The sequence below is a fragment of the Ischnura elegans genome, chromosome 1, assembly GCF_921293095.1.
Source record: "Ischnura elegans chromosome 1, ioIscEleg1.1, whole genome shotgun sequence".
Classification (NCBI taxonomy): domain Eukaryota; kingdom Metazoa; phylum Arthropoda; class Insecta; order Odonata; family Coenagrionidae; genus Ischnura; species Ischnura elegans.
In genome coordinates, this window is record NC_060246.1 from 104,638,613 (window position 1) to 104,664,008 (window position 25,396).

The 25,396-nt window shown below is 39.6% G+C and overlaps 1 protein-coding gene across 5 annotated transcripts in view; it reads right to left on the reverse strand.

Annotated features, from left to right (window-relative positions):
- Nucleotides 1–25,396, reverse strand: part of LOC124167603 (RNA-binding protein Musashi homolog Rbp6) — a 716,673-nt gene that overhangs the window by 55,346 nt on the left and 635,931 nt on the right. For all 5 annotated transcript variants that reach the window (XR_006866742.1, XR_006866741.1, XR_006866740.1 and 2 more), the window contains 3 exons: nucleotides 14,788–14,872; nucleotides 6,679–6,711; nucleotides 5,037–5,120 (listed from right to left, as the gene is read on the reverse strand). Coding sequence is in view for 1 of the 5 variants with exons in the window: in XM_046545586.1 (XP_046401542.1) it covers nucleotides 5,037–5,120; nucleotides 6,679–6,711; nucleotides 14,788–14,872 (202 nt within the window). In the remaining 4 variants the exon portion in view is untranslated. The remainder of the gene's footprint in view (nucleotides 1–5,036; nucleotides 5,121–6,678; nucleotides 6,712–14,787; nucleotides 14,873–25,396) is intronic.

Genomic DNA, 25,396 nt, shown 5'->3' on the forward strand with positions numbered 1-25,396 from the left:
TTACAAAATCGCGATATTTCCAAAAAGCATTTTCTCGCGAGCGAGATAATTAGTTTTGCTTTTATTTACAAATAATTGAGTCAATCTTTCTTGTTACAATAGAAAGTTGCAGTTATAAAACGTCGATAAAATTATAATTCAGGTGGTAATGCAAGTGGATGAAACATTCTTCATGTGCATGATAGAATTCAACATACCGAATTCAACAAATAATTGCATTTTCAACATTGCCTTAAATCCTCTTTTGACATTGATATCACAGCGCAAGTAATTATTTTGATATACAAAGCGGACGTATATGAGTGTTTCACGCTTAATTATAATAAATAAGTATAAAAATAAGGCCAAAATATTCACAAAGAAGGCATCAAAGTGTTTAACTTCGTGACTTCAAAATCCATTGGACGGATGGGAATGAGAGTTTCAAAAAGAATTAAAAAACAATAAAAAAAATTGCAAGTTCTAAATAAAAATCTGCAGGGTTACAAAACTATTAACGCTGAAATATTAATTTACAGAATTATATTAAACTATAAAACATTACAAAAGAGGTTAAAAAGAAAAAAAATTACTGGCAAGCATGACACTGAAAATGCTAATACGTTATTGCAAGTGCCTAGTATACTCGACCAAATCAATAGCTAGAACTCGCGAACTCAGAGAGCGGTGTTATACTAGTAATTTTACGAGTATACAAATATTTAGACACATGATAATAGTAAATAGGACGAATACCTTGAAAGTAGCACTCAGCAATGCAGCGCTTGGCGAAGGAAAATTCAGGAGTTAATCGTTTGAGAAAATTAAATAAAGCTGTGCCCACTTCTGAAAGAGAAACTGATCCCTGGTAGACTCTTCTAACCCTCAATCGGAGCAATTACTTGGCGAAGCAGAGAGATAGGCATTAGAATCCAAAGGGAGGACTGATGACCGTTAGAGAAAAATTAACAAAAATAAATGGACAGCAGTGGATCCTCATTTGAGTGTCATTTTTCAACGCACAAATACATTGTTATGCGCGAAAAATATTCGATTACATATATTATATTCGTAAATTGTTTAAACATGGAATGGCGAAAGAAGGACAACGAATGTGTGCTTTCCTGTGGAGAAATTTTGTCGAAGGCTTACATTTTTCTTTTGAATTTTCTGTCAGAATTTCTCTTTACTTAGGAGTCTGTCTACTGCTACCGTGATGCATGAAGTGTGTGATCAAGAAAAAGTTAGCAAAAGAAAAAAATCTACCAAATGAAAAAAAATGTACCTTATGTCTATAGTACCTATATTTGTGTTATCTTAGAAGACTGAAAGGATAGATGTGGGGGAGATTATGATATTTCAAAAGGATCAACGGCTACCCATGAAAATTTTACGCAAACTCTACCACTCGAAAATTAATTCAAGTCCTTCAACAATCGAAAAAATGTAAATCACAAGCTACAAGAGATTTTTGGTATTTACTCAGCAACTGCATAGAACCAGAATTGATTGAATAAAGAAGTAACCATATTTTTGGATCAACTTCCATCTAAAAATTACTACGAAACTACGATATTTACTATGAATCACGTCTACTATATTATCCAAGAAGAATTTTCTTACTCTACGAGGATGTAAAAGTCAACAGTTTCTACGAGTGTTTTTTTTTCACTTAACATCGCGATCGACCTCTCCACGTTAATTTGGTCCAAAAAGTTTCCAGGGGACCTTATAGGATAGGCTGAACGTCACAAGGAGCATGTGCTTGCACAGAAAAAAAAATATTGTCAGGATGAGGATGAAGGGGTAGACCAATTTTTTTGGCTTTTTTTGCGAACAAAATATTAAAAAATGTTTAGCATCTTGCAACATTGCTTTAAGCCAAATATCAAAATGAGTGCGTTTTAGACTTCTGCTTTTTTTCTAAACTTATTTTCGGGATCATGTAGGATACATGTGGAAAGGAAGGTAAAAAAAGAGAGAAGCAAAGCAGGTTTTTGGTACCAAGGGTATGGTATCAGGGTATTTCCTAGGGAATAAGGGATTCCGTTACAATACCTGTACATCAATAATAACGTCTTAAACATTTATATAATATTTTCGTCATAATATTCAATTGTCAAGTTTTGGTCAACAGAACCAGCATGAGAGCAACAGAACAAGTTCAACTCAATGCATCATCACACCACGCATTCAATACAATACTTTTGGTGCAGTAAAGAAATTATCACCAATTCTGCATCAAATAACAACAGAGAACATGATTTCAGTGAGTGGAAGAGTCTTTGTTTCCAATAAAGCTTCAAATTTTCTTAATCAGCTGTCCAAAGAGCAAGCTGGATATTTCATATATATTTTAGCTTCCTGTTTTTTCATGTGCTAAGAGTTTACGGATTAATTTACGTTTTGAGTGGTTATAATTCCTCAAAATACCTTTATTTAAAATGATAAGTTATGATAGGGACATACTTGGCAAATTTATTTATACCAAGGCGTACACCAGGTAGAGAAACGCAAGTGACCCGATTGAAAACAATTTGAGTGAGAACTGCGGTGCTGTGGAGAGACTTAAGGACTTATTACCCATCAATCTCTTACATAGGTTTTATGTGCGTGTGGTTTTATACTTGGAACATACACATTTAATAATGGCGGAGCATGCAATAGGTATATTCAGCTGGCTTACTCAAGTGAATTCTCGTTTTTTTCTGGATAAGTAAAAAAAACGAGGGAGTAGCAAGGTTCCAATGCACCTAAAACAATTGACAGCAAGAGTAATCTTTGTCCCATTATTAATCATAGTTTTCAATAGGTTTTGGTATGGCGTTTGGATGAGGGTGGGAAAATGCCGATTCACTGATTTTTTTTCCGAATGCGGTGGTAATATTATATATATATATAAAGTACTCGTGTGGTGTATCTTAAACTTTACATACGGGGAGAGGTCACCAAAAAAAAGAAGAAATATACCATTTCCTACACATAATAGCGATGCGTGTGTTGAGGGGAACGGGAAATATGTGGGGAACATAGTGGCGGAGGACCTTTTTTTTTCATTGATAATATGTATGCATCGTAGAGCCAACGTTATTTCACGAGTGGCCCACCATATTGACGTTAACATATTCGCCGAGTAGAATTCTGTTATCTGGTATGACCCCAACCATACCTGAGAAAGAGAGAACGGGAGAGAAAGAGGAAAGAGAGAGGAGAGAGAAAGAGAGAAAAGGAAATAATCAGACACGGAGCATGGCGTCAAAGGGGAATAGAGGGCGTCTCTAGGGACACGGCTCTGCCATAGAATCTATGAAGTCATTACAGAGCATAATTATACATTGCTCAGAACCACATACCTTTCATTTTTGCCATGAAGGAAAATTTGCTCACCATATTTTCTAAGGCATCACACAAAAAAATGAGAACAATACAATCTAAATATTCTAACATTACAGTAACATTAGAAGATAAATAGAAACCTAGTTACTCCCAGTTCCTCAATATATCTGTACAGTTGAGATGGCAAGGATATATCCGACTTAGGCTACGTAATTACTACGAAACTTATCAGCTAAACTGATGGAATCAGTCACAGGCACATCTTGAGAGATATAACCTTTGAGCTCTTTAATTTTGAAATGGACTGCGAGGAGTCGGAAGAAAATTATCAAGAATTATAAATCATTAATATAATACGTAGATTGTTTAAGCGTTAAACACGCTTTTGGGCAAGAAAACTGTGGAATAATATGCCGAATTACATTTGGTTTAAATGATAATTAGCTTAGTTTATAAAATGTTTTGTATAAAACTGAAAAAAGAGATCAATTAGTTTTTAATATTAACTGTAAATTTTAGGAGTCAGAGAACGCTCACATATCATGATGATAATCAAGATTAACTTAAAAAATAGTAAATCAATACAGAAATTTTGGAAAATAAACCTTCTCACCATCAATTATTGCATTAAGTACCAAGTCTCTACAATTATGAAGCACATATTTAAAAATTACGAGCATGTTCGGTGAACATATCACTAAGTCTTCATAAGCACTACATTTAAGAGGGACCAGCTACGGAGCGTAGACGTTTCCTAAATGATCACGAAGTATTCACTTAGTAAAATTTCATCCCTTGCTTTTAAGAATTTTACACCATTTTGAATATGTATATACATTACTTATACCAGTAAATACGAAATAATTTGCAACATTACTACTACATTTAAACGTGCTTCACTCATGAATGGCATAGATTACCATTTTGATTCATAGATAGGCAAAACTTAGTTTCACTGCAAAAACAGCATTAAATCGAAGACATCTAATTTGTAGAAGTCAGTGGATAATATCCACAGATGAATATTCGACAAAATAAGGAAAACAAGCCATTACGGCTGGTATGCATCGCGAACACAATCCTTCCTAATTCTGTCAACATTTACAAATGAAAGTTTTTATCACTCATAAGTGCCTCCTCTTGTAAATGTATATACATGCTAAAATAACCAACAAAATAAATAATTATTTTTTTCAAACTGGGATCGAAATATAAGATCATCCCATGAGACGGAAACTAATTTATTGAAAGCTGAGGTTTGAAATGTCTGAAGTGGATCGCATATTCAACCATTGCAGCATTGAAAGAAATATCGCTCCTAATCGAAAGCAAATAGGAGGAGCAATAACTTCAAAACATTGAAAAAGAATTCACACAGGAATGTATTTACACATCGATCCATAGGGCTTAGATGGGTGGGTCTCAACACGCACCCCATATACGTTATGGTGAGGTAGGGGTTGTAAGCCTCCCAAAACCTTCCAACACCAGGAACAGTTCCCTCACCACCCATGCACCAAACGAAAGAGACCAATACACACTGATTCTCACTCATCCATTACCACCCAACCCCTCAACCCTCTCTAAAGCCCGGATAACCAGACACGAACGCCGGAAAATATCAGACCGACGTCAACATGAACAAATTCATTTACATATAAAAATAGATGAGATATAAAAACACAACATTCGAAGCGTGCGAGAAAAATCAAATCCATTACCTGTCGGGTATGGGAGTCCGAAGCTTGGATAGCCGGAATAGCTTCGGCCAGCTGCGTAGGCCGCATAGGCTGCCGCTGGGAAACCTGTGACGGGGACAGCGAGGGGGTTCGGTGGGGAAGCGGGGGAAGGCGGATCGGCGCATGGAGGGTACATGAAGTGTCGATTGCAAAGGTGATAAAAGTGACGGGACAGGGAAGAGAGAGAGAGAGAAAAGAGGAAGGAATGCGTTAAAAGATGCCGTGGGAAGGGAGAGAGGCACAATAAAAGTGGGATATAATAGAAGGGGGAGTAACGCTAGCGAAAGGAGAGAGCAAGAATGATACCGGACATATTGAAATGACTCCTAGGAATACAGTGGATATTTATTACATGGGCGACTCCCATAATCCTTGGCAACACAAAAACATGACCGTTTAAATATCAAGAAATAGCAGTAAATCATTAGCAAGAAATCAGCAGTGAGGCTTAAATAAATAGGCCGCACCGTAACTGTTACATGTTACATATATTTAAGCACTGATTAGACAACTCTCGCAATTTAGGCAATTATTTTGTTGTCTTTGATCTCAGTTTACTGGATTAAAATTATTCTGAAGAGAAAACTGCAATTGTGTAAACGCCAGTCCACTAAATAGCCAATGCATCATAAACTCGGGCTACTTGAAAACAGTATTTATCGGTGTTCCTCTGATATTAATTCGTATTCATCCATATTCTTTCCATATGTCAACAGCACTCCATCGTCCAGGACGCAGTATTTATTGGTATTTCTCTCGTATTTCACAGAAACAAGGAATACGAACAACTCCTTGGAGGTATTCCGTGGTAATAGCATCGTAGATCTCATATTCCTGGAATATTCCACTTTCGCTCTACCGCTTCGCTCAAGCTAGACCCTGTCGTAGTTGAACGGTTTTCATGAATAATGAAATAAAATGAAATTTTAATTTTCGGCGTGTTGTCAACTTTCTTCGCATAATAAATGAAGAATGAATACAGAAGGAGTACAGATAAATAATTTCGGTGAAATACCAATAAATAAGTGGTAATGCCGATAAATACTGGACGAACATTAATGAATATAGTAAGACCACCGAAAAATATTGAAAGAATACTAATGAGTGCGGTAGGCACTCAAGTCCGTTGTCTGATAACTAAGTTTATTGAAATGAAACACATTTGCTCTCTCTTTTCGCGACAGTTCTCTCATGAAGTAACAAAATCACAAGGCGACACATTTAGATCTAAATTTACAGCATAAAAGTGCAAATTACAAAACTACTTCTATGAAAAATAATGCTAAAAATGGGATCAGTATAGAGAATACTGAATAATGGATATGTATAATGAATACTGGATAATGGTGTTTTGACGGTTTTTAATACTACATTGGAAGAAAATAACAGGGATATACGTTGAGTGCTTGCAACTAGATTGCAAAAGAAAAATAATCTCCGTGCATGAGGTTCAAGAATGATGGGAGTGAAGATATTTCCTTATTTTCAAAATAAATGGCAGCCATTGATTCCAACGATGAAAGAAAAAGAAATATTATACGAAGGATATTAGCTGCCATAAAACATGTCATAAAAAAAGCAGGGTTCGGAGATATACTTTCATATAATTTAGCAGTCTACTCACCGTCAGGCAAAGCTCCCAAAGACCACATAAAATCTAGAAACCCAAAAAGAAAGAAAAAATCAGAATCAGACACATAAAAAACTGTAGTCAAAATACTTTTAAGCAATTTTAAATTGCTTTTTTCAAAGGACACAATTGGAAATATAAAAACATTAGCCCAAAAAAGCAGAAATTGGATACTGGATCAATTTTGAATACTGAATGACAATGCTTTCACTCTACTGACAGCGACTGAGGTCATATATTAATAAAATGACTTAATCGTCCAATTTTTGATGCATAAAGACAATTGTTGCATAAAGGAGATGACTGCATGAAAAATGGAGGAAAGTGATACTCATTACTCTCCGTCACATCAAATCATTATCTAAACACCCAAAAGATTTACAGAGAAGTAATGAAGTAAATAAGTATTAGGGAAAAAAAGGAAAGGGGTTAGAAATAATTAAGAAACACAGCATCCATGAAATTTCATAACTAATATGATGAATGTTTAACTACATTATCACTACTTTTTACAATAGATAATGAATTTACAATTTTGGATAGTAATAGAGATAGAGAAAAACACAAACAATAATAATAATAATAGTAATAAATACGTACAGAATAAAAAGGAAACACAGACTTTACTTTAATTCTTTACTCTACTGTTATTTCTTATAAGAAGACTATTCTGTCTCTTTTTTTTTATCAAGAAAAACAACAGGTTATCATAAATTTTGCCACTAGTGAATCAATACTAGGTAGAGATATTAATTAAAATTTAGCTCTCTAATTTTAAATCCAATTTTCCATTTTTATTTTGTCATCTATTGTTACCGCGGTTTCCCATGGTGATCTCGATCTTATGAAACCCTGTTCGTAGCGTCGTCGTCACCTTGAAACTTCTCATGACGACGACAGTCGAGAAAGAAAGATAGTGGAGAAAGAGAGATAGGCATTTATCTCCTGTCTCTTTCTGGAAGTTGAGGAAGAAAGCAGCGATTTGTAAAAAAAAACAAAAAATAACAATAAAACCCAAGGATTTTTCTCACACGGCCACTCATACACACTGTTACTCATCCAAAAATGATTGAAGTAATTTAGTTCAAATTTAATTCACCTCCAATCACCTTTCGGACAAATTTGAATTTGAGAAATTTTTGTTAATAGAAAATGATATTTAAGAGTCTTCTGTTATAAAGAGAACTTACTCAAATGTTTTCAGTATGGTCTCAAAGCACCACTTTCGCGAGGCGTGGAGTTTCTCTTTTTTTTTTTTCTCATTGGCAATAGTTTTCTTTTGGCCCCGTTCATCGACTTGTCGACTCATGTGGCTTCAACACGCTTCTTTTTCTTGAGGTTACTGTCTACTCACTAACTATTTTTATAAACTACACGGCTTTTTTTTCTACGTCTCCGTATTATCTAGCCTAATACGGATCTATTCTACAGCTTCTACTCTAAGTGTGTAAAATAGACAACAAAGTATGGATGGATTCAAAAACGGAATTTTATTCTAGAAAACAGATGAGTTACAGTCCTTGAGACTAAACTACTACAGAGTTATGGATGTTTCAGCCTTCAAAAGCAAAATAGAAAAAATTATAATCAATTTTTTAAAACAATTGCACGTTATGATTTTTTTAAATCTGTAAATATAAATTATAACGATTTCTAGAATCCACAACCATTATCATAAAGAATAAGAAAAAAGTACATCACATTTTTAAGATTCCTGATTGGATGAATCAAGGAAGAAAGTTATTTTTTTTTAATTTTAAATCTTCCATTTACCTAATATTCTTCCACCTTCTCAAACAGCCATTTACATATGTTACAACATTCACGATAAAACCATATTCTGACAAGATGAATGGAAAAAATATTAACAACAATTGTTAGGAATATCTGAGCTACACATTTGTTTTGATATATAGTATCTTAAATTGCATAGCATAATGTTAAATTGTTATTCAATATAATTATTATGTATTGTTATTTATATAATGATTATTGTTACTGATAGTAATACTTGGGCAGCGGTGCCGCTGACCACGGCAACAATCATTCCAATTTGTGAGGCGTCTTTTCTATCGCCTGAATTTTTACTTCTTTTTGTTAAGACAGGCGAGGGCTGGAGGGCATACTCAGTAGCGCCGCTGCTAACGGAGCGGCCAAAAAGGCAATCATAGGAAAAACGTACAAAATAAATATTCATATCGTTTCTCTTTGGCATGTAAAAACCTACACGCTACAAATAGAAAAAAATACCGTCTAAAAATCCCGGCCCAACAAGCTAGGAACAATCACTATGAAACAATTCGTCCCGTTTCTCGATATGTATCGAAGTCGCCGACGCCAAAAAGGTGAACGACGACGACTCGCACATAGTAAATGAGAACAAAATCATTACTGATCCATAGGCTAAGTAAGTAACACTAATTTTCTCAAATGCTAGCAACAATATCAAAATGGACAAATCAAAAAAGTACGGCACTACCACTACAATTGTATAAACACTACCACTGGGAAAGCATCCCGTCGAACCAAACAACGGAACTACCATTTCCTAAGTCACGCATTGGCAATGATAAATTCCCTTCACCTCCTGATCATATTTCATTGTTATTATTTTGTTAGGGATTTTAGAACGCCCTGTCGCAATATCCTCCCTTCCTAAATTTTATGCACTCTATCCATCGAAAATTCTGTTCAAGAGATATCGTCCACGCGGCGGCACTCAAAATGCCTCTGGAATATCATCCTCTCGAGATAATCTTATCCCTCTCAAAAACCAACCCAAATCCCTCAACCCGTGGTCAAGCCCACGACACCTCAAAATAGATAAAAACATCGGTAAGTATAGGTATTATTATTTCAGCGTTCGCATGTAAGGAAGGAAAAAGGAAAAATATTTTTTCTCCTCGTCTAATTAAAGAGAGTCCTAAGCACACATTAGTAGTAATAGTTAAGTAGTATTTAGTAGTAAAAGTAGTGGAGTATTATAAGCAGCAAGTAGTGACAACATTAGCAAGAGTTAAATCTTTTTGTTTTTTTTTAATCACACACACACACAGGCACACTAGTGACAGTGAAGATGATCAATGGCTTGCAAAATACTTGGCTAAATATTATGAAATTTCATGAAAGTTTGACTTATAACGCCAACAGAAAATAAAGTGAAAATAAACAAGCACAGAAGTGATTAAAAACACATACAATATTCCATTTGAAGAGGCTTGGGAATACATGCCTAGGCAACTGAAACCATACCCGTCATGAATTTGGATTGCCAATCACACTGCGCTCATTGTGCGATTTCCATGAAACTCAAGCTTTTTCACCGAAAGTTGTCCGAATGTACTGACTCAATTTTCGTATTCTTCAATCTGATTTAGTCAAAAAACATCTCGGTTCCCAAATGACATTTGCAATGTTACAGCGCCGTGGATATCCTGGGAATCCAATGGACATGAAGGGCACGATTTCGAACCTCAACAGCTTCAACATGATCAATATTCACACAATTTTACAGACACTTATAAATGACACATAATTTTTTCCAGCTCTTGATAATACCAATAGAAGCACAGTTGACAGAATTGAACAAAGAATATGCAGTAGATAATACTGAATCAACACCCAGAGATTAACTTTATCATGTTTCAATGCATATACTGTAATAGACACAGAATATATATATTTATCCTTTCATAAAATACACCATAATATCGATGAATGTTTCCATTTGGAATGCCAAGGATTGTACACATCACCCTTGATACTGTTGGTACCAATCACGAGATAAATCGACAAAAAATGCTATGTTGTCAATTCAATCAAGAGCAACAGTGACTCTTTATAATACTTTTTTTAAAGATTTAGATCAGTATTGTAAGGGAAAAGAAAGTTGAATTGATACACTTCATAGGCTAAGATGATTAATTTTTTAAGGGGAGGATATACACTTTCATGTTTAGAATTCCGCGGTTAAAACATTAGATGTCGCGATTTGTTATTTCAAACGCATCATGTCATATTAATTTTACCAGTTCGAACAGGCTCGACATTAAGTTTAGTTATCTCTCGAATCAGCTCGTATGCAAATAATTTTCCAAGCTTGCGATCCAACGTCTTTCCCTCATTATTAGTTAACTGCACAGCCCCATTATAATCCCAAGGCAACTACGGCCGATCCTTGATTAATAGGATATTAGGAAAACATTCCCAAGCACGGGAAACTCCCCGCATAACAGTCGTCTTACTCTATTAAAAATATTCAATCACTAGATACAAACAAACCGATGATACTTCAATATTAAGGCTCCACTGCTCCGCTATTTTCAAATATAAATGCAACTATAACAACAACTAATAATAATAATAATTCTTTCAATTTAATCTGTTTCAGAAAACTAGACAAATTTAGTTAGCTACAACTACTTCCTTAAAAAATAAGTTTTTCCTCTCCCTGTCTAGACTTTCCACTAACAATCTATCAACAATACAAAAGACTATTTGAGATCCTATAAAATCTACACTACTACAACGACTACTCTGAAATCGGGTTGCTTTGTCGGCTGGACGATGCTAGTTGAATAATGATTAAGGTAACGATCACAGTAATTTCCCTGAAATTATTTCCAGCGGAGCATTAGAACACACTTGGATTAGAACATGTCAATTCAATTAATGTGATATGAAATAATAGAGAGCATTAGAGATAGCCGGGGTCAAGGAAATTTGATGGGAAATGATTGGGTAAGAGATGGAGGTAGACATTGGGATGGTATGAGAAAAAGCGGGGAACGAGGGAGTCCAGGAGAATGATTGTCGTCGATAATTCCACAAGTTAAATCATTCATGCACCCTAACTGGGCATCGGAATGACATTGGAGTTTTAAACTACAACAACGGCATGGCATCTAAAGCCATCTCTTTCGATTCCTCGCATATGACCAAATATTGGTATAATCCTAAAATGTGGAAAATTAAAAAAAAACCTATCGTCTTTCTTCTCATCCCATTGAGTAAAAAAAAAACGCATTTGCTAAAAATTTTCGCGGAAAATTTATAAGAAATTCTGTATCTTGCTATTACTAATGTGTAAAAAGACCACGTTGAGATTCACCACCGTTTACATTGTTCCTTCATTTTGAGGTTATTCTATAATTATTCAACATTGCATTCCATCGTGTATGAATTGACTTTAAGGCCTCATTATTCAAGAAATAATCCAAAATCCACTTCCTCAAAAGTAAAAACTATTTATTTATCCAAAATATACAAAAAATGAACTAACTACGATACATTCTGAATATTTCCCAATCTCCACTATACTAAAAATACCTAGGTTCAGCTACAACAATTGAGCAAATGATCTAAATTTTCTATCCCTTTTTGAGCAAATATAATAAGGTACACTGTCCTGAAAAATTCATAAAAATCATTATTTGTTTAAGGCCTTCCAATGAGCAGTCTTTCATTAATTGCCCGCCATAAGCTGAAATTTGATTCATTATCAGTCCTGCTTAGGTAATTTTTTTAAAGTTTCCATTTCGTACCTAAGAAAACCCTTAAGTTTGGGCTGAGCAATCATTCACTACACTATAATACTAACGGGGAGAACTTTGTACGCAATTTGATGCATGATTTAAGGAATAAGCTCCATATTTGTAGACTTAAAATAACATTTAACTGACTGATTGGTTAAAAAGAGCTTGGGAAAAAGTTGACGTCCTGAACTTAAGTAAAAGATAACTCAGCAGACTTAAGTAAGACTCTGATCGGATTCTATAAAATTCACCTAATGCTAAATCCATAACTTCATTCGTGAACTCAGTAAAAATGTGACTTAATACGTACAAACTGCTGTTCATTTAGAAGGCACATTCGGGTCATAAAGAGCAAAGGTCATGTCTGTCTTCAGGTGGTGATCTCAACGGTTGTTACTGGCGAGAAATGTATCATACACTGGAACTAAACTGCTTAGCTGATCCTACGGTTCACTACACTAAGAAAACGAGGCACTTGAGGAATTTGAGAGTCAAAATTCGAATGGCACAGTCTCAGGTAGCGGATTTGGATTTAAAAATTCTACTCTTACTACTGAGGAAACAGTCTCTGTCAAAACGAGTTGTAGATAAGTAGAAAACTTCGAATTCCAAACAACTTAAGTAGAATATTCTCAGAAGTGGATTCCCAAGTATGTCATTAATAGAATGAGCCTCAAAGAATTTGACACAGAAAACCGATTACCGATCTCCAAGTAACCCTTTAGGTTCAAATTTAGTGGCTAAGTAAAAGATTAGCCACAGTCGAACTGTGTGCTCTTAAAAAACGTGAAGAAAATGTAAAATCGACACAGCGTGAGTAAAATGACTTTTCAATTATTTCCTGTGCCCATTTTTCTCCATGGTTGTTATTTTCAACGCAAAGAAATCTCTGAAGTAGATATTACAAGCAATATCCTTTACTGACATCCCACACCAGTTACGACCAATCAATCACTTAATATCGTTGGCACAGATCTTATTCAATCGCTTTCACCAACCTATATCGTGAATTAAATCTATATGGACTTAGAGTATTTCCCCACATTGCTGTACAGTGACGCTCAAAGGAGTCATCTTGAGTGAATAACGTTGACTTATCAAAGAAAGAACATCAAAATCCCTCGACAGACAAACAACACTATCAGAAATGAAGCGTTGGCGCCGTCTAATGTCATACATTCGTATAAAATCGCTTTCATTCTGTTAAACACAATATTCTGCAAGAAAGATCGCTAAATTATTCCCTTAAAAAAAGGAGGCCTATTAAAAAGTAGACAACACCCTTTTCTTCCAACCTATCTACGCTTATAATTATAGACTTCTCTCACGAATAAGAAAAAATAATACTCATGCTAGGCAAAATACTTAACCTGAATACGTTAAAGTAGAAACGGCGGGAGGGGCTGAACATAAAAGACCACTAATCACAGTACGACTTAGAAGAAAAAAGTGCGCTACCCAAACACGCAAACTATATCATTCCATACTGCAATATGCTCGTGTAGAAATAAAGTCCGACCGCAAAACATTTTGCATGTAAGTGAGCCACGGAAAAACTAAATATGCAGCCTTCAATCAAGCTAACACGAGTTGGGAGCACCTTCCCTGTGCCAATCCTAGTCCTTTCCCTAGCCCCCAAACCGCGGCGGTGGAATTCTCTGCCCCCGGGGGCCGGCAGCGGGGATGACGGGGGAGCCCACGACTACAACAATCCCCCGCACCCCTGCCTGCACCGCCGCTCACTGGGGGCGCGGCAGGTGTGCCAGCACGGGTCAGAGCCCGACGGGGATGGGTTGGTACATGGACAGATCTAACCCCTGGACTCCCATCAGGTCGCTCATCGAGTAAGCTGTGAGTGGGATCGGGTGCGTGTGGGCGTGATGGTGTGGGGCGTGGTGGTGCGGAGGGTGGTGGCGGGGCGTGGATGCCGCCGCCGCGGCCGCCGCCAGCGCCCGCTTGCACCCGGCTGCCGCGGCGGCCGCGTCGTACAGGGCCGACGCGTACAGGGCGGACGGTCCGAGGCCGAAGGCGGCCGCGGCGGCTGCGGCGGCCGCCGCCGCGTTCTGGTTGGCGGCGGCGGCGGAGGTGGTGGAGGAGAGCTGGGAGGCGGAGGAGGTGGCGGCGGAGACGGGGATCATGGCGGTGGAGGAGGCGGAGGAGGGCACGGGGGAGGCCCCGGCGAGGAGGTGGTGCGCCAAGTGGTGGTGCGCGGGGATGGAGAGGCCGCCGGCGGCGTGGTGGTGGTGGTGAGCGACCGCCCCGGGGGTGGAGCTGCCCCCGCCCCCGGCCACGAGTCCCCCGAGGCCCACGAGGCCGGCCGCGGCGGCCGCGGCCACGGCGGCGGCGGCGGCCGAGGAAGTGGAGGCGGCGGAGGCGGCTGGGGGCACGGAGACGGCGGCGGCGGCGGCGGCAGCGGCGGCGGCGGCTGCGGCGGCGGCGGAGGAGGAGGAGGCGGAGGAGGAGGCGGCGGAGGGTCCGACCGCGCTCACGCTGCTCGGGACCGTGTACGGGGAGTAGCGGTAAGCCGCAGCGAGAGTCGGGAGGCCCGGATTGAGCATGAGTAACTCACCGTATGCGCCCCTTCCGGCGGCTCTTGTTTTGGCCAAGTTCGCGGGCAACATGACTTCCTTGGGCTGTGCCTTCTTGCACTCAACCTGCGGAGAAAAAAAGAAACGGTTGTCAGGAGATTACGAGAAATAATTCGGGAAAATTCTCCGGATATCCTTCAGGAGAGGTTACAAACATGCAAATCAACAGCACTGTACTCGTCCTGAGTGTAAAGAGAGAACATATAAAATCGTTTCAGGCTTGCTTTTGTGGAAGCTTACTATATCCATGATGAAAACATAAATGGTAATTTCCACACTATTGAGGAAAGTGTGTTGTTGAGTGTTAAATTAAATAGCGTGGAATTTTTTTTTATCATGTAAAGACAGATTTATAAAGTTTAAAAGGTTTCCTAATGAAAGGAGTACTCGCAGGTTTCATGTCTTTTGTCTTTAGATCAGGCACAAACATATCACAGTTTAGAAGATCAACAATGCTACCCTTTTCCATTCAAATAGATTTCTTGTTTTAACTCTACATATCCCTTCAACAATGAAGTATTTGTAACTTGTCTGGTGATTTGCCTCGCATCAAACATAACAATGCCTTTTTATAGTTACATTTACATAATAATTACCCAATAAAATACATATTAAGGATTTTAAACTTGAGGGAGGAAAAGAAAGGTAAAATTGATTGAAAATGTTTCATAAAAATACTATTTTCAATCTAATATAAGCTTTAGAATTTCATACATCAATGCAATGCTTAACAGTACAGTTTCTACTATTATACTACGCTATTTTCATGAGGTCAATTTGAATGAAGCCATCTCTATTCACATTCTTTGATCTAACTTCAGTGATATTCAACAACTATGTTTCTGACGAATCCGAGGTTTGATCAGTCTTTCAACGATTGAAGGAGAGGTCTCCTGAAAAACACTACACTGATCCATCAGTTCAAGTTTAACGCAACTGATTTAAAAAATTCCTGGAATGCTTCGGAGACAGAAAAAACTAAACTCACTCATGCAGAATCATAATTTATCAAGTTTCAAAAAAATATCAATGATATCATTAGGATTTTGCAAAGAAAATATGATGACGAAAATCACTGTTCCTCCTTTCTCGCAAATAAAAACACCAAATTCGTCACCCGCGCTCTAGTAGAACAATGACTGGGCCTGCATGTGACTATTTCGGAAAATTGAAAAAAAAATGAGGAAACTTAGCATGCACGCCTAAGAACTATGCACACGGTGACTGTCGATGCTCGCTCAGGTATCGCACTCCGGAGCCAGAGCTCTTCCAACGATGGCAACACCAAAAGCAAGGTGGAGAAGAAAGCACCAAATACAGCGGCAACAACAGGAGCGAGGATCGCCCGAGGGAGAAGGGGAAAAAGGTTCGTCATTTCACCGAGATGTCTGGCGGAGGAAGGATAACAGCGATCCCGGCAAAAAGAGCATCATCTGCATTGTGTTTTCCATTAGCGCAGGAGGGGACTCTGCACGCCTCGGAAAGGTATTCAGTATAACTGAGGTAGGAGAACGAAGGTGGTGGAGGGAGTATAGGAGTCTTGGGCGGAGATCCTTGGTTTTTGCGAAAGCAATCCGTTGAGAGATTCCTACGACTGGGTTTACGGGACCAAAAACAAAAATATAACGAAAACAAAGAAAGGTTGAGTAGAGTGGGGGGATGAGGTGTGTGTGTGTGACGCCCACAAAGCTACGAATGCGGGACGGAAATCCACGCTCCTCTGCTCCTTTTTTTTATACCATCCATCCTCCTCAAACGATAAAGAGATGGAGAGACTTAATACGCCGCAAAGGAGGGCGAGGATACGGAGCGGGCAAGAAAGGGGGACGAATTAGCGTTCTTCAGAAACAAAGGGGAGAAGAAAATATATTGCGGCTGGATGCGGACGCATAAAAAGATAGGGACGGCGGAAGATCAAGGGGGATTGCATGGGACTACAATGCGAGCTTTCACGTTTCATTGCGGTACTTGAGGGTTGGGAATAATTTTCAAACGACTCGAAAAACTGGATGATGGAAACGGCCGAATTTGCTAACGGGTGGGAAGTGAGCAAATCCTTAGCACGACGTAAAAGTATTTCCATTGTCTTGCTCAGTTTGAGGACTCTGGCCATTAGCGGAGGGCTTTTGAAACGTTTCATCAAGTAATGGCTACGCGAAACCATGGGAGGGCTGTGTTTTTTTTTCTGCGCAAGTATAAAACTAAAATCCCAGAAAATATTTTCTGACAATACTCCGGGAGACGAACCCATCAGGCATACGAAGAAACGAAGACTTCTACTAAGCAAGCGGGATATTCGAGAGAAGTGTTTATGACAAAATATGGGCTTTGTTTTTAAGTATGGTACTTGCAAGAGGTGAATGGCACCTGAGGTCATTTGCGACATGAGGGAAGGGTAGGTAAGAAAGGGTGGAGAGAAACCCGGCGTATCCATTAAGCCAACACTCTAGCCACCACACCAACCCGATCCCCCTTTGTTTTTAATTTCCAATCTCTAAGCTACATCTAAAGTTAATTCAAACACTTTATTCAGCACAGGTATGCAGAAGCAAGGATTAAATAGCACCTTATACCACAGGGTATAATGAGGAAAGGATTCAAATTGAAATGTTTAGCCCGAGTAAGAGAAATACCATATTTTCCTAGGTCATTATATTCAGTCAATAGAATGCGAAACAAATGGCAACCTGATAAAAACTGGGTTAGGTCGGAATTTCTACGTTTAGGTATTCACAGAAAATTTTACTTCCACCAGGAAATACTAATGTAAAATGGAAAAAAAATATGAAGTCAAGCAAAATTCGGAGATGAAATTGGCATTAAATTCGGCAGTAGCCTAATATGATGATTAAATTGATGTGTATCATTTTAACAAAGACTTCGACTCAATTTTCACACCACTTTTCCAGGGAACCCAAAACTGACTAAAACTTGGTACCTGAATTGAAGAGATCGAAAAGATTGATAAAGATATAATCCGTCATCAGTGCAAAGCCATGGTTACATAAACATTTTAAACCCTGAGAAAGGCACTTCTACCTCAAGTAAAGCTGTGCTTACTCATAGACTCCACTGAGAGAGACACGCATTAAAATTCCTTCCGTTAGCGAATATTTCCCATGCGGAGCATGAGAGACCCCTTTTAACTTTTCAAAGCACCATTCTGTTTACAAACCTCGAGGGACGACGAGCCAGCAAAACGGATTACGGGCGGGAAAGATGCAAAAAGGCAAGCAGAGTCGTTGGGAGTTCGATGAGAAATTTCATAGGGACGATACGGAACAAAAATTAATACGTAGAACATGAAAACTAATTTTCATAATATTTCGGAAAGTAAAATGATTATCTAATTCGATCACGAAAATACATATCAGTTAACCTGACGTCTTACAAGTTGAGTCTACCAAGAAATTATGAAGACTTATGTCCACAGCTTTTGGGTCGCTCACGTATTGCGCAATACGTTTTGGAGTAATAATGAGTTTGAGACATTTTCACGTCTTCGCTAAGAGGTATTATATTAACTAAACTTAGAAATTGAATAATAAGGAACATGTATTTTTTAGTTTTTCAAAATGGCCAGATGATGTTCTTCCTCGTAAAATTGGACTTCATTTTACTGTTACATCCGTGAAAGGAAGTGAACTGCGGCGGGATATATAGTGACGTGAAAAACATTAGTCCCTTCTTTGCGAGAATGTGTATTTTATATTTTTTCCTTCAAAAAGGTGGGAACGGATTAAAAATATTTATAAGAAGGGTCTTTTTATTATTAGACGCGATGAATGAGGCTGTTTTCATAAACATCGGTATGTGCTATTATGAGACATTTCCGTAAGAATTTTTCGGGCGGTTTTAAAATGCCTGGTTAATATTTTGCAGTGTGTGTTAAATGCAGTTTATGATTGTATATATGTTATCTATTCTATTTAACATGTAACTTGTTTAACTAAACGTTATCCTAAGCTAATTCGCTTTATTGTAGCTTTCAAATATTCTCTAGGTAAGATTGCTGCGTAATTATGTTCCGGCTAACGCTAGCTAACTAAAGTTTTCGGAACTTATTATTTTAAATACTTATTCCAACTATAAGTGCTATAAAAATTCAATGCGCATTAAGTGAGCGGCGAGATATAAATCAGAAGACTTCAATGAAAGGATTTCAGCCGAGGTCATCAAAAAGGCCTCACCGCCAGTTCCGAAACCCAGACCTCGCAGTTTCTAGTGCTACCACGCCCCTGACCTTTCGAAGACACCGCCGGAGAGGGAAAGAGGGGAGTGGGGAGAGGAAAGCACTACTGGCAGGATGAGGTCAGGAGAAGAAGAGGAGGAGGCGAGGTGGAGTCAGTACGAAGCTCGTTTGGCAGTCGGGAAAATTGAGCGAGGGGGAGGCGAAGAGGAGCAGGAGGTCGCGGATGTGGAGGAGGCGGAAGGGTGCGGTGAAGCGTGCCGGGGGTGGAACGTAGGCTGCTGCATTACTCGAGGGGCGGGAGGGTGGGGTTCGACATAGGGGGGGTGGAAGAGTGGAGGGGTGGATGGGGGGTAGAGCCAGAAGGCAAAAGGCTTTTACGATTCCGTAATGGGTCTGTGGGGAGTTGAGAAAGGGGATCAGGGAGGGGAGGGGGGTAGGAAGCGGAAGACAACGGGGAAGAGTGGGCGGGGGATGAAAGTGGTGGGGGAATATTTTTTAGGTTTCGGAGAGCGAGGAAAAGGCTTCGGGAAATTGGTGAATGGGAATGGGGGGGAGGAGAGGTTTTCTTGAAAAACGTACTTTAGGGAGGGAGGGTGGGAGAGAGAGTGGCTCAGGGTGGGAGAGGGGGGGGGGAATGCAACGAAAGGAGCAGATAGATGGAGATATGGAGAGATATTTGACTTCATTTGGCCCGCGGAGGCGGGGTCGGAGCATCGCGAGGTTTCTTCGAGGGAGTTGGCGGTTGTGAGCGGGGCGGGAGCGAAGAAGAGGAGACGAAACATTTATATTGTTCTTTCGAACTCAACACCTAGATTATCATAATACATTTCTCAAACTATTTTGAGCAATTATTCTTGCATATAAACCTGCGAATAGCTTTTTTTTAAGGATAGAGGTGAATTGTTTTGAATGACTCGGATTTAAAATTCACCTTTGCGTCTAGGGGGCATATTTACTTTCATGAAAGATTTTTCTCCGTGTTAGGAAAGAATATTACGATAAAAGTTAATATGCATGAGCAATCATAAGACTTATATTGTTGCAGTAGCAAATATTATGATGACTCAAGGTGAAAAAATATGAAGCTTTTCTTAGATTGCAGAACGTTACCTTTCGTCACCGTTGAAACAATTCTGTGCATGCATTAAAATTGAAAGAAATCACAAAGCGAATACATTTCGAAAAGTAATTTTATCCAATTGTGACGGATATTCGTTTTTTCACGAAAATATAGTCCACAGTACGATGATTGATATTTTAATTCATTAAAAACATCGGAAAATTTCAAATTTACTAGGAAAATTGCTTTAATGTGTTATCATTATACTATTCTGCGAAAATGGAACAATATTGGGCCAGAATTATCTGAAACAACTATTTCAATGCCCAACTTTAGGGAAAAAGGAGATATCTCTATAAGTAAGCTGTCAATCTGTCTTCTGAGAATACAAGCATAGAATTTAGGGAACAATTCATCAGATGATACATATGGAGTATGTTTCTCTATGGAGGCGAGGTATGAACTTGACAGCAGCAGAGAAGCCAAGAGTGGAAGCATTCCAAATGTGGTGCTACCGAAGAATGACAAAGAAGAAATGGATTGACGGTGTAAGTAACGAGGAAATGCTAAGAGGAGTGGGAGAAAAGAGAAGCCTCCTAAAAACCTTGAGCGGAAGACGGGACAGCTTAGTTGGCCACATTTTGAGGCATGGTGGCCTGATGAAGGCAATCGTTGAAGGACAGGTGGAAGGGAAGAAGGGCAAGTGACGGCCCCGAATGAGTTACAAAGGACAGGTTATAAGGGATAAAAAAGAGAAGAAATATGTCGCTATGAAAAGGCAAGCGGATATGAGAGGAATGGAGAGCTGTGTCAAACCAATCTCAGGATTGTTGACTAATGATAATGATGAAGAAAATGTCAAAGTGGGCCTTATATAGCATTATCTTTCTAGTTCAAATATGGGGTTCCCCTTATTCAAGAAGTTTCTTAAAAGGTAAAAAATCTTCAAAAAGTTTTTCGGCAGGTAATATATAATGAGGTATGAAATTTAATAACTTCATCGATTTCATAACATTTTATATTCGATTACCTTTAGACCAAAATTACCTGGAGGCGAAGTGTTTTAAACTTGCGAGTCTTTTTATATCGTATTGTGCATCGCACGTCTGAAAATACAATTCAGATCCATTGACGCAGGTGCGGAGCATGGGTATTTCTCGCGGTCCTGATTCACCGCGCTGCCCATCAAAGCAAATCCCTTCCATCTGTCCCATTAGTCCCGCAGTATTCACAAGTCATTTGGCCCATGCATAACCCCTGGCAAACATTAGCTGAGGATGAAAATCGAATGTACGCGAGCTAATCCGCGGATTAGCTTTCCCTTAGGGCTGCAAAAGTTTTCCGAAACACATTTAGCCTTAGCCCTAACAAATACAACGCATGGAGGGATGGAGACTGTGAGTGGAAAGGAGAAAGATAAACAGCGCAATCGATACCCGGGATACACGCTGCCTCGATGTGTACCCATTATTGGGAGGGAAGAAATCGCATTGAGACAGGCTTCTCTGCGAGCAAAGGCGAGCATCTAAATTGCTCTGGATTTACGTAGGGGAAGTCTCACAGGTCGCGCTTGCACGTACGGAATCAGCGCAGTCGAATGGATTTTTCTTACTTGCAAATAAAAAATTCATTATTAATTTCATTATAAGACGAAAAGCATTGGTCAAAGGCAAAAATGGAAAATAATTACATTAAAGAACTTAGCTGTTTGGATTAAAAGAAATAATGCGTGCCTGCACGTTGCTCATCAGAGGAAATAATAAAATTTTTGTGCACACCATAGAAGTTCAAAATTAAAACGATAACTAGTAAAAGGAAACAAATAGTATTTAATGGTACCAAAGAAACGAATTCTAGTTATGCAGCCATCATGGATTCGTTAAATAACTTGAAAATATCATCGCTGATTTGCTTCTCCAAATTGTTTTTTAATTATTTTCTAGCGTCGTCATCTTATTTTTTATTTACGAACAAAAAAATATTATTTGCTCATATTGTGACCGCATCACAAACTATCACTCAACTCGCGACTCCGATTTTTACCCACCACCAGAGGAACGATATTGACGGCTGAAAATGTCCTCTGACGTCCTCCAATCCCTCCACGCAGCGATAACAATCACTAAGGATGACGCGCATGGCTGTGACCCCCTGGATTATGACTGCGCGAACACAAAATAACGCCACGGGCATCCACAGTGGTGGGGAATGTATAGGGGGTGGGTGCATATGTATGAATATACGCTGGCAAGATTAGAGTGCGACGAGGCCGCGCCGGGCGTATCGGCGTAATTATCTTCGCGCGGACGAGTTTTGCGCGAGTGACAATGAAGGCAGTTTTCGAGTGTGTTGAGGGCGCGCCTGATCCTGGGTGACGTTCGGATGCTGGAAGAAGGTCATCGCGGGAGGGAAGGCCGGGAATCCCCGCGAACCGTTCACCCACCCCCCCTCTCCCGCGCCAAAGAGACCTCGACGCGCACGTGTGGTATATATATTTTTTTCCTTCTTTTTCCTCCGATTCCCGAGCACGCTCCCTCCGCATTCATCACAGTCACAGGTTATCAATCCGAAACCCTTGACGCGCCGGTTGGCTTGCAGCTTTCCGTGCCATTTTCTTCTCGGTGAGCCCACATATTTCTTCCAGCGTTCGCCTGCAACATTACCGTTCGACGTATTCCACTCTCGAATTCTTTCGTTGATGCAAGCTGGCTCGCAGTGTTCATGAAAGAAATCCTTTCTGCCCGAGAGCCGTTCGACGATGTACTCCACGGATTATTTTGAAAATATTTATAAGAAGCTTTCTCGCTATTGCCAGGCGAATACCTTTTTTTTAGCTCCTTTCCCACCCAGTTCCCAGCCACTAGCGCCTATTGCTATTTACTGTTTTCAGAGAATATTTGTCTTGAATTGTTACGGTCTTCATTAAAATATTTTTAACCAAAAGGATAGTTTATCTTCAAGAATCGGTAGCCCAAGACCATATATAAATGGTACACTTTAATCACTCATCGCCTTGCACTAATTAAAGTAAACAATGCATGTCAATTTATAAAAAAATCCACATGGTAGAAAGATAATAACTACCAGCGGTGTACGCCTTTTAATTCTCACAACACATCCTAACACCGTTTCGCTCATTGGAATGTACACTTGAGACCAAGCATCCTCATCGCAAGTCTAACAATCAATACTGAGGCCAATCGTTCTTCTTGAGCCATTAAGATTTTATCATAATGTTACGCAATAGTACACCAATACCGTCAATCAGTATCACTACTATTTCCAGTAGTCGTGGTAAAAAAATGTAGGACACCGAACACTTCCGTCATTCTCAAGGTGTCAAGAGCCAAAAGGGTGGAAACCATGGCTACTAGTGGAGTTGTGATTTAAAGTGTGGAAATTGGTGTTTTATATTTTGTCATGGATATATCATACTTCCACCTCGTTAATCCAGAAGCGATTTCATGCGCTCAACATGAGTTAGAGACGTATTCGAAAAGGTTAAGGCCGTCTACAATTCGTCACGAATAGGTCTGGAAGTATTGGACAGATTGAAATATGAATAAACACGTGTCTTTTTATTTTTAAATCTCTATAAAAATCGATTTAATTAGAGCAAAACAAAGAAATAAATCTCAGTAAGCTTGTTATAGCCAGTTGACGGCTGGAAAATATTAGACGGTTTCGTGTCTAATTGTATTGTATAAATTTTCTGTAATTATGTGCTGGCCTTGGAAATAATAATTTCAGCTCCAATCTATCCTGCCGTATACAGAATCTGCTGAATAGGGAGACAATAAAGGGATAAAAAAGATAAGAGGATCTTGCGCCTAAGAGGCACAAGAATAACATTAAATAAAATTGGTAAACGAATAAAGAATGGAGAATGCGAAGTAAATATACATTGAACTTCGGGAGGTAACGCACAGGTGGATAAATATTGAACATTTTTGAAAAACGATAAAAATGTGACCCAAGTGGCAACTGAAATCAGCCTACTAAGAGATAGAATTGGGCCTCCTCTATGCAGTCCCCTTGAGAGAGGGATAAAAATAGTACAGAGTAGGTACCAAAGAGATATAAAAGTAGCTACAATTTAATAAAAGTGGTAAAAGAGCCAAGTACGGAGAATGCGAGTTAAATACACCCAGAATCAGGGATGCCGACTTACAAAAAATTATGGAGAGGGCCCAAACCGGGGATCTTACCCTGGGAAATTTTATAAGTAGTGAGTTTTAAGTTTTTTAAGCATTTCAGAAGAGTCATATGATCAAAATTAGAACCCTGATAACAAGAAGCTCGATATCTGGACACTCGGGGGAAAATCGGCAATCCTGACACATTTTTTCCTCACACCCATAACGAATTTTTGAGGGGGCTCGGGCCCCCTCAGGCCCCATGGTCTCGGCGCCACTGCCCAGAATTTTGGGCTGCATAGAGAGTCAATGCAGGGATAAAAATAGCACAGAGGGACCTATGAGGTGCAGGACTACAATTAAATTAAAGTGTCTAGGAGCTCAGCACGGCGAATGCGTGTTGATACACCCTGAATTTCGGGAGGTGTCGAGGAGATGGATAAATATGGACCACGGTGGATTTGATGAGGAGATCGCAAGGTGGAAATAGGGGGAGCGGGAGCGTTGACGCGGATCGGAGGAGGGAAGAGTGACGTGAAGCGAAGGGACAGGGAGATATCGCGCGTCCCGGGTGCGTAGCTGCGAGGGAGGACAGGCGATGATACGGCAGCCGATACGGCCCTCGCCGCCTGCGAAGGGGATCGGGATGCGTGGGAGACGGGGTGAGATGGCGTCGGCCACAAAGCGAACCGCGTGGGAGGATGGGCACGGGGTGTGTCGGATCAGCGGATTGCGTGGGACAGCGGGGATTGAAAGAGACAAGCGGGCGAGATAAAAAAAAAGAGTGCGGAGGAGGAGGCGAAGATAGGGGGAAGCACCTCGGGTGGCCCTATTGTAGCTCTATGGGGGTGTCAACGCGCTGGAAACATTATCAATTTGCTCTCACCTCACGGGCCCCTCTCCGTGGACCGAGCACGAAAATAGTGAATAGAAACACCTCCACTCACTAACTTCCCGTGTAGTAACCTGACGCGTTCTTTGACAGTGGGTTCACTCTCTCAGTTGGTCAACGTGAAGGCTGATTTCAGTAGGTGAGGGTAGAAATTACCCATGACTTAACCACGGGTGAGTGATCTACATCTGTATAATACCCCGCAAGCCGCCTAAAAGGCGTGTGGCAGGGGGTGTTAGGACACCAGCCAATTACAGCTAAAAAAAATGAAGTGCTCTAACGAAGTTGGGACTAGCGTCTATTAAAGTCC